This window comes from Triticum dicoccoides, chromosome 4A, assembly GCF_002162155.2.
Source record: "Triticum dicoccoides isolate Atlit2015 ecotype Zavitan chromosome 4A, WEW_v2.0, whole genome shotgun sequence".
Taxonomy (NCBI): Eukaryota; Viridiplantae; Streptophyta; class Magnoliopsida; order Poales; family Poaceae; genus Triticum; species Triticum dicoccoides.
Window position 1 is genome coordinate 622,573,932 of NC_041386.1, and position 10,604 is coordinate 622,584,535.

The 10,604-nt window shown below is 47.3% G+C and overlaps 1 protein-coding gene and 1 non-coding gene across 3 annotated transcripts; one reads left to right on the forward strand and one right to left on the reverse strand.

The window, feature by feature from the left end:
- The first annotated feature begins 250 nt into the window (after positions 1-250).
- Positions 251-353, forward strand: LOC119290115. The gene has a single exon (XR_005141717.1). It is a non-coding gene; the product is annotated as a U6 spliceosomal RNA (small nuclear RNA).
- A 751-nt stretch (positions 354-1,104) lies between these two features.
- Positions 1,105-5,799, reverse strand: LOC119287449 (protein FAR1-RELATED SEQUENCE 6-like). Of its 2 annotated transcripts, XR_005140872.1 has the most exons (7): positions 3,319-5,799; positions 3,122-3,232; positions 2,928-3,032; positions 2,758-2,826; positions 2,580-2,641; positions 2,065-2,187; positions 1,105-1,547 (listed from the first exon to the last, which is right to left on the reverse strand). XR_005140872.1 is itself a non-coding variant. In XM_037566993.1 (6 exons), the coding sequence occupies exons 1-5, from the start codon at positions 5,473-5,475 to the stop codon at positions 2,606-2,608; spliced, it is 2,478 nt and encodes an 825-aa protein (XP_037422890.1). In that variant the 5' UTR covers positions 5,476-5,791; the 3' UTR covers positions 1,105-1,547; positions 2,580-2,605. The 2 variants fall into 2 exon arrangements, 1 of the variants encoding a protein (XP_037422890.1); XM_037566993.1 differs by lacking the exon at positions 2,065-2,187 and having other exon boundaries at positions 3,319-5,791.
- Positions 5,800-10,604: the final 4,805 nt, after the last annotated feature.

A 10,604-nucleotide genomic window follows, 5' to 3' on the forward strand; every position in this document is an offset into this window, starting at 1 on the left:
AAAAAGAACAGTCAGTACGCATGTTATCACGTCCGCTCGGCGGAAGAACACGAAGGCCCGTTACGCTCGTCCACTAATTTGGGCCACAGCGAGAGAGATACAGCCGACTGCTTTCGGCCCACCCCGCGTCCGATGGCTCCCGGCTGGACAGCGGGGGGAGTAGTAAAACAGACGCTAGTTTGTTTAGTCCCACATCGGCTAGCGAGAAAACGACGAACCTGTTTATAAGCGTGAGCGCGGCAGCTGCATCGTCCCTTCGGGGACATCCGATAAAATTGGAACGATACAGAGAAGATTAGCATGGCCCCTGCGCAAGGATGACACGCACAAATCGAGAAATGGTCCAAATTTTTCGAGATTTCGCGCGCAGGTCCCTGGAGGTCTTCTTTTATGCCCCTCGCATGTAGTGCGCTTCTTACAGAAAGGGCCTCGATGTTTTCATTCTCTGCCAGAAGTGCCCTCACGACTGCCGTTCTTAACTTGAAGCCACCGGCCTATCCTCATGCGTACTGCTCTTCTCTCTTACAGAAAGGTCCTTGGGTTTCTCAAAACTGCCATTTCAAACTTGGAGCCACATGCCTTCAATTATTTGATATTGCAGATACGCCCGCCCTGTATATGTAATAACGTTTTGAACCTTCAAATCTCCACAAGCACAATAATGAAATCATTACAATGTCTAATACAAAGATTACCATTTGATCTTGCTGGAAATTCCAAAGGCTTGAGAAAGTTATTGTCTGCACTTAATCAGTTATTAGCCTTGATGAAATCAGGACCTATCTATCTGACCCCTACAAGGTCTAGAGACAGATTTTTTTTTTTTTTTGAGGGAAGGTCTAGAGACAGATGATATTTGATCAAGGCAACCCAGCACTCATCATTCTTCTAAAGTAATCCAACCGACGCAACATCGTTATGCAACAAGGCAACTGATCTCTTCCTAATGTGCAGTAGTTTACTTCTTTTCACTCATGCTGCTGTGCTGAGTAATGCATTGTACGAGTAGCAGTAGCTGGTTGCTGTGCTGTGAGTGATGCCCTCACGGTGGCTTATTTCATTTATCTGATAACCTTCAAAACCAACAGGCTAGTCTAGCCCGGGTTGGTCTCGTTTTTCTTTTATATAACCTTCAAAACATATACAGACACGCAGCAGCACCGTGTCACATTGAAGCGAGAAAAAAACGACGGTGTTTTTTCAGAAAGAAAAAAAGCCGAACCATGTATTCACATAGGTCAGAGCCAGCAGTCAAAAAGAGAGCAGGATTTGAAGAGAGCTATATTTGAGTTCTTGTCAGGATCAGGCGCAGTACACTACATCTTAGCAGTTGCTAGCACCATCAAGGCCAGCCAAGGCACATTGCCACATTCCTTCCTGCCGGTCTCTATGCAGGCCAAAGAATCAAACCACATGCCCAGACTTGTGCCGACACGCGCCGACGCTCTCATCACGCCGCCTCGCCTCCGATGTTTAACACATCCTGGGGTGGGGGGCCGACGCCAGCTGGCAGCTTCCCGGACCCCTCTGTACATCTCATCAGGAACCTGCAAGCATAAGACGGAACCCCGTTACAGAATAGACGACTTGGCGAGCATGTCCTGAAACAGGCCAGACTCTTCACGTGTGCCAGGGAGGAAGAACGCCTCCTGATCAAGCAGACAGAGTTTCCTCCTAATAATTCTCAAAAGCAGGTGCTTTTATATATGAAAAAACTGAAAGCTGCATCACTGAAAATACACAGCATGTACTGTGCGCTATTGGTTCACGAGCAATCTGTTGCTATTCATGACAAAAATAATAAGGTAATACAATAATAAAGTTCAAGAAATGGCTGAATTAATTACGCACAGGTCTGTCCATTCTGAACGCTAAGTTCTATATCTTCTGATGAGCCTGCTACGATTAAGAATTGTGATGCTCTTATGATTAACGGCTAATCGAGTAGGAACGCGTCCTTGCTTAAGACGAGGAATATATCTTGAAGAGAAACTACTCTACAGAATTAACATCGAATGGCACCTACATATATAACATATATAAAAAAGGGTGAAAATTCATGACCTTAACAGTTGGGGTTAGTAGTATTACTGCAATAAATGCATAGCATTCTCATCTTTCAGTTTGGACCGTATCAACCTTCAAATGTCAGGTTTCCTAATGTTAACTACAAGTACTTTGAGTCCCCCGCAAAAATATGAAACAGTACATAAGTCCACAATCTACACAATGCCCGATCGGACAGTGCCAAAAAAGGATAATTCCGGAATGCCTGACATAACGGTATGTGCTTTGAAAGGTAGTTCACACGTGAAAGTGGAATGGTGAAGTTCTTGCTGGTTGCACAGCTATGTGCTCGATTGGCTTATTATCGAAATATGTATCGAGTATACCCATGAAAAAGATTCAACAGCAGCAGGGAACTGGAAAAGGGATTAATTCAAAGTGCTGGTGAATTTTCTTTATCAAATTTTGTCAAGTTTTGCTCATCAAAGTCTGAAGTGTTCCATTCTGATGCTGGGTTATTTCTCAGTTAGAGCTCAGTAACACAAAAGGAGAAAATTTAGTGAGAGATAAACCTGAAATCATTCTCCTGTTCTACGATTCAAGATGTCCGCCTGTCATAAGGCACTTGATCATCCTACATTGATTATGATGCATCAGCACATATGCATATCACTAAAATTTCATAACACAGCTTGACTCACGCAAACCCTCTGAAAAAAAATACTAGACAGATGCAAAGTACCCATTCACCTGATATATAGTCGGATACACCCACTCGACTCCCCTAGATTGCTCTGCGGATGGCATGTGTTGGCCAAACTGTCCATTATGAAGAAACCAGTAAAAGATTTTCCTTGGTGGCACATGGTAAAAAAAATGTAAATGAAATGTGGTCATGTAGTGTAGCTGAAAAGAAAAACCTGCAATGTGTGGCTTGGATGCAGCTGGTCACCATAATGATTTGGATGGCTAGATTGCACCCCATAACGGCTCTCAAATGATACCTCATTAGCGTTAACTTCTTCCTGGAAGTTATACGGTTAAAATAAGGTCATTGTCAAGATTCTCATATTGATAAGGAATTTAATAACCAAATATTGATGATAGACACTACCATAAGATCATCAACGCCATGTGCTCTGACATGAGTACCAAGGTTGGAGGCAGTCGAAGAAGAATGTAAAGCACCCTTCTGACTTACATCTGAAGATACCAGTAAAGACTCCTGCCACACAACAATTTAAACTTGATTAGCACCAACAGCAAATCAAATGGAAGGAGTCGATGAATAATCTATGAATAAGGAGGCACCTTGTTTCCACATTGATTTGACACAGACTCCGCGCTTATCTCTTTACTCTTTTTGGGAGGACGGCCGCGGCGTTTTTTGGCTGGACCCCCCTCAGATGAACCAGGCTGTGCATGGCTATCACCATTCACAACAATTGCGCGTTCAGGAGGTGACATTTTCTGCTCCAACTCGCGGCACAAATTATCATCAAGAAGGGTCCTTTTCATGTCGCTGATTAGTTTTAATGCATGCTGATACTTGTCATCTGAAACCATTCCAATCTCAACAAGACGGAGGCACTGCAAGGAAATATGGTCATAACGCTCAACATGATTACTCGATACTAAAGGATCCTTGAGTGGATTATCCAGAGCGTGCAGCTGCTTAAAATCACTCCTCCACCTGTTAAGTACATAGCAAGGGGGGATATCATACACTTGCTGCCATTTAAGCACCGATAACGCATGCCGACAAACAATTCCACTAAACTGAAATAGGCCACAGTTACATTCCATCCTGTTGGTCTCCATACAGTGAACAACCTCATACTTTCTAGTCACTAATCCTGTGCCTTGTTCAGCTAAGTCAATAACTACAAAAGAAGATGGCGATACTTGTTGAACTTGGCAGTCCAGCGTTGATTTTAGCTCATCCTGGAATTTCACAAACATGTTCAGGGTGTACAATTTGGATATCTGCTCTTCCATAGGGAACTTTGATACAAGGACCCTGCCGCTGGTTAATGACTCAAAATCATCCTGTTGCTCCATTTTGTGCTTGTACTGTACAAGGATCATGTAATTGCTAAGGAACGACACCAATGTGGTTTCATGGCTCACTGAACCATCAAAGAATGCACCTGGGCTTTCCCGGTGGTTAACAGACAGTCCAGCCCAGAAGGCGTCTTTCAGAAAGGAAGGGACCCACAAGTGTCGATTTTCATACAGAAAGATGATCCATTCATTATCCTGAAGGCTAAACCTATTGATCAAGTTCTTCCACCTTGTCTCAAACTGATCATCCTTCAAGGAACCATATATTACTGCCTCCATTTGGACTTTTATTGATTCATATTCTGGCAACTCTCCTAACTTCTCAGCAATACTTCTCACTATATGCCAATCACTTATCCTATGGCGCGTTTTGGGAAACACTTCTCGAACCGCAGCTTTTATCGCCACAGACTCATCCGTAATCATGGCGCCTGGAAGCCTTCCCTTCATACAAGTTAGCCATGCTTTGAACAGCCACAGGAAGCTCTCTGTACTCTCATCCGAAAGCAAGCCACACCCTAACAAAACAAGCTGGCCATGATGGTTCACCCCGAGAAACAAAACCAGGGGCACATTGAACTTACTCCTCAAGCAGGTGGTATCGACCCAAATAGCGTCGCTAAAATACTGGTATGCTTCCCTGGATCTTGAATCAGCCCAAAGAACACTCCTCAGGTGACCCTCCACATAGAAATCCATGACATAGAAGAAGTTTGGCTGCTTGGCCTGCATCTCCGCAAAGAAGCCATTGATAGCCTGAACATCACCCTCCCTGATCTTGAGTCGCCCCCAGTCATCAAACATCGGGGGGGCCTCGACGTCGCCACCGGAGGTGGCGCATTCACCTCTGGCAGCCCTCACCACCAGGTCCTTGCTCATCCCGCTGGGAAGCGTCTTGTAGCACCGCAGGAAGCGCGCTGCCGAGGGGTTGAGCGGGTGGTTGTGGTCGAGGCTGACGTCGGTGAGGTGCAGCATGCCGTCCCCCCAGAGCCTGGCGACAACGGTGGCCTGGCAGTTGGTCTTGGCCGTGGGCCTGGCCTGGTAGCAGGCGTCCTCCTTGCCGTTCCCCCACCTGTTGCAGACGAGCAGGAGGCGGCGGCAGAGGCCGGCCTTGGTGAAGGAGGACTTCTTGACGCAGACGCCGAAGCCGGTGCGCAGGGCGTAGCGCTTGTAGAAGTTGAGCACCTCCTCGTACGACTTGAACACCATCCCGTCCCTCGGCGTCCGGTCGTCCCCGTACGGCGGCGCCCGGTCGGCGGCGGCGTCCAGCTCCACGCTCGCCGCCGCCGCCGCCTCCACCATGGCGGCCAGCTCCTTGCTGCCCGGCGAGGCGTCCTCCGCGTCGTCGTCGTCCTGGTTGCCGCCGAAAGCCAGCTCTCCCTCGCCCGGAATCAGGTCCGCCATCGCGGCGAGCCCCTTGCTGACGGGCGAGACCGGGGCCGGCCCTAAGCTATCTGTAGGGGGGCAATACTGAGCTTGAGCTTGTCCGGAAGCTAGTTGGTGGCGAGCCGGAGGACGAGGACGAGCTGGACGGCGGCGAGACGGGGGGACGGGTCCGGCGGTGTCGATCTGCTGGCGTAGGAGCTCGGTAAGACGAGGACGGCGGCAGAGAACGTGTCCGTGGACGGGGCGAGAAGCGGCCGCGCGGGTGGGGATGGGGGGTGGGAGGTGACGGCTGCGGCGGTGAGGATGGGAGGCGGGAGGCGGGAGGCGACGGCGGCGGCGGCGGGGAAACCTAGCCGCACGGGAGAGAGGCAGCAACGATTCGAGCCAGCAGAGGGTGGTGGCAGGCGAAGGTAATTTCTCGGCACAGTGAGGAGCATTTTCTGAAAAGGGGGAATGAACCCTTTTAGAACGGACGGTCAATCGCCACCGTGCATCCAATCCAACGGCCTGAGTTTAGGCTATATATATAACCTCTATTCCGCCTCCCGCCACTTATCCAACGAGACCAATGATAAGTACCGAGATTTGCCCATGCCGGCGATCTAACAACGCCTATGGCAAGCAACGTGTCGGGCGTCTCGGATTATCTTCCGCTCCATGTTTCTCGTGGCATTTGCCAATCAATGGCACAGAACACCATCCAACAAGGCTTTCGATTTGACGAGACGTACATCGACCAACACCTCCGAAGTCTTGTCGATGTATCACTCTCGTCCGCCATCGTCAGGTGTTGAGCTCATCCCAATTGGCCTCTTTTCCTTTATGGATGACTCCTTCTGCACCCATGACTCCCCTCGACATTTCATCGACGCACCCTCCCTAGCTTCCTTCATCTCCACCATAACTCCATCCACAGTCGCCGCTCCATCAACACTTTGTAGGAGGCGATGGTCTAGAAATGAAGAAGCCAATTCATGAGTTTTGAAACTACACCGATATTATGACAAAACAACTAATATGAATTTGTACTACACATGTAGCCTAGCAGTATTGAACAAGGAGGAAATGAAATATGCACGGGATGAGAAGTCATGAACCTCTATTATATTATGTACTAAGCATGTCAATAAAAAAATATTACACACGTAGCACGTGGAAGCATATATGAAGAATAAAAATAGAACCTAATGAAAATCGATGTGACAATAATCAAAAGTGAAAACATATGGGATAAATCAATGTAACATATGTGATAAACATTCAAGCACTGTTTCGAAACACACGGTAGGAATATAAGACGCGCATCATGATGGTGCTTCATGAAATTTTGGACTAAAACTATGGAACATGTCTTTTAGTGTTTAAAGTGTGATTTTATGGAATGAAAAGGAAATATGGCAAAAAAAAATGTGATATCACCACTTATAAGTATACATGGTAGTAATAGTATCTCTGAGTTGGATATGAAGTGAACACTGACAACATATTTGAAAGCACACATGATTAAGGAAAAGTGTATTTTTGGACCCCCCCCCCTGTTGGGGAACGTTGCAGAAAACAAAAATTTTCCTACGGTTTCACCAAGATCCATCTATGAGTTCATCTAGCAACGAGTGATTGGATTGCATCTACATACCTTTGTAGATCACGCGCGGAAGCATTCAAAGAACGGGGATGAGGAAGACGTACTCGACGTGATCCAAATCACCGGAGATCCTAGCGCCGAACGGACGGCACCTCCGTGTTCAACACACGTACGGTCAGCGTGACGTCTCCTCCTTCTTGATCCAGCAAGGGGGGAGGAGAGGTTGATGAAGATCCAGCAGCACGACGGCGTGGTGGTGGATGCAGGGCGTCACAGTAGCAGGGCTTCGCCGTATACTGCGAGAGAGAGAGATGTGTAGCAGGGGAGAGGGAGGCGCCAAGACTCAAGGTATGGCTGCCCCCTCCCTCCCCTCCCTTTATATAGGCTCCCCTAGGGGGCGTCGGCCCTAGCAGATGGGATCTCCTAGGGGGGCGGCGGCCAAGGGTGGAGTAGCCCCCAAGGCAAGGTGGGGCGCCCCCCACCCCTAGGGTTCCAACCCTAGGCGCATGGGGTGGGCCTAGGGGGGCGCACCAGCCCACTATGGGCTGGTTCCCCTCCCCACTTTGGCCCGTGGGGCCCTCCGGGATGGGTGGCCCCACCCGGTGGACCCCCGGGACCCTTCCGGTGGTCCCGGTACAATACCGGTGACCCCGAAACTCTCTCGATGGCCGAAACTGCACTTCCTATATATAATTCTTCACCTCCGGACCATTCCGGAACTCCTCATGACGTTCAGGATCTCATCCGGGACTCCGAACAACTTTCGGGTTACTGCATATTCATATCTCTACAACCCTAGCGTCACCGAACCTTAAGTGTGTAGACCCTAGGGGTTCGGGAGACATGTAGACATGACCGAGACGGCTCTCCGGTCAATAACCAACAGCAGGATCTGGATACCCATGTTGGCTCCACATGCTCCTCGATGATCTCATCGGATGAACCACGATGTCGAGGATTCAAGCAACCCCGTATACAATTCCCTTTGTCAATCGGTACGTTACTTGCCCGAGATTCGATCGTCGGTATCCCAATACCTCGTTCAATCTTGTTACCGGCAAGTCACTTTACTCGTGCCGTAATGCATGATCCCGTGACCAGACACTTGGTCACTTTGAGCTCATTATAATGATGCATTACCGAGTGGGCCCAGAGATACCTCTCCGTCATACGGAGTGACAAATCCCAGTCTTGATCCGTGTCAACCCAACAGACAATTTCGGAGATACCCGTAGTATACCTTTATAGTCACCCAGTTACGTTGTGACGTTTGGTATACCCAGAGCACTCCTACGGTATCCGGGAGTTACACGATCTCATGGTCTAAGGAAAAGATACTTGACATTGGAAAAACTCTAGCAAACGAACTATACGATCTTGTACTATGTTTAGGATTGGGTCTTGTCCATCACATCATTCTCCTAATGATGTGATCCCGTTATCAATAACATCCCCATGTCCATAGTCAGGAAACCATGACTATCTGTTGATCAACGAGCTAGTTAACTAGAGGCTTACTAGGGACATGTTGGTGTCTGTGTATTCACACATGTATTACGATTTCCGGATAACACAATTATAGCATGAATAAAATACAATTATCATGAACAAGGAAATATAATAATAATCCTTTTATTATTGCCTCTAGGGCATATTTCCGACAGTCTCCCACTTGCACTAGAGTCAATAATCTAGTTACATTGTGATGAATCGAACACCCATGGAATGCTGGTGTTGATCATGTTTTGCTCTAGGGAGAGGTTTAGTCAATGGATCTGCTACATTCAGGTCCGTATGCACTTTACAAATATCTATGTCTCCATCTTGAACATTTTCATGAATGGAGTTGAAGCGACGCTTGATGTGCCTAGTCTTCTTGTGAAACCTGGGCTCCTTGGCAAGTGCAATAGCTCCAGTATTGTCACAGAAGAGTTTGATTGGCCCCGACGCATTGGGTATGACTCCTAGGTCGGTGATGAACTCCTTCACCCAAATTGCTTCATGCGCTGCCTCCGAGGCTGCCATGTACTCCGCTTCACATGTAGATCCCACCACGACGCTCTGCTTGCAACTGCACCAGCTTACTGCCCCACCATTCAAAATATACACGTATCCGGTTTGTGACTTAGAGTCATCCAGATCTGTGTCGAAGCTAGCGTCGACGTAACCCTTTACGACGAGCTCTTCGTCACCTTCATAAACGAGAAACATTTCCTTAGTCCTTTTCAGGTACTTCAGGATATTCTTGACCGCTGTCCAGTGTTCCTTGCCGGGATTACTTTGGTACCTTCCTACCAAACTTACGGCAAGGTTTACATCAGGTCTGGTACACAGCATGGCATATATAATAGAACCTATGGCTGAGGCATAGGGGATGACACTCATCTCTTCTATATCTTCTGCCGTGGTCGGATATTGAGCTGAGCTCAATTTCACACCTTGCAACACAGGCAAGAACCCCTTCTTAGACTGATCCATATTGAACTTCTTCAATATCTTATCAAGGTATGTGCTTTGTGAAAGACCTATGAGGCGTCTTGATCTATCTCTATAGATCTTGATGCCTAATATATAAGCAGCTTCTCCAAGGTCCTTCATTGAAAAACTCTTATTCAAGTAGGCCTTAATGCTGTCCAAAAGCTCTGTATCATTTCCCATCAAAAGTATGTCATCTACATATAATATGAGAAATGCTACAGAGCTCCCACTCACTTTCTTGTAAACGCAGGCTTCTTCATAAGTCTGCATAAACCCAAACGCTTTGATCATCTCATCAAAGCGAATGTTCCAACTCCGAGATGCTTGCACCAGCCCATAAATTGAGCGTTGGAGCTTGCACACCTTGTCAGCATTCTTAGGATCGACAAAACCTTCCGGCTGCATCATATACAGTTCTTCCTTAAGATAACCATTAAGGAATGCCGTTTTGACGTCCATTTGCCATATCTCATAATCATAGTATGCGGCAATTGCTAACATGATTTGGACGGACTTCATCTTTGCTACGGGAGAGAATGTCTCATCGTAGTCAACCCCTTGAACTTGTCGATAACCCTTAGCGACAAGCCTAGCTTTATAGATGGTCACATTACCATCCGCGTCTGTCTTCTTCTTAAAGATCCATTTATTTTCTATGGCTCGCCGATCATCGGGCAAGTCAGTCAAAGTCCATACTTCATTTTCATACATGTATCCTATCTCGGATTTCATGGCTTCCAGCCATTTGTCGGAATCCGGGACCGCCATCGCTTCTTCATAGTTCGAAGGTTCACCATTGTCTAACAACATGATTTCTAAGACAGGGTTGCCGTACCACTCTGGTGCGGAACGTGTCCTTGTGGACCTTCGAAGTTCAGTAGGAGCTTGATCAGAAGTATCTTGATCATCATCATTAACTTCCTCTCTAATTGGTGCAGGCACCACAGGAACATTTTCCTGAGTTGCGCCACTTTCCAGTTCAAGAGGCAATACTTCATCAAGTTCTACTTTCCTCCCACTTACTTCTTTCGAGAGAAACTCTTTCTCTAGAAAGGATTCATTCTTGGCAACAAAGATCTTGCCT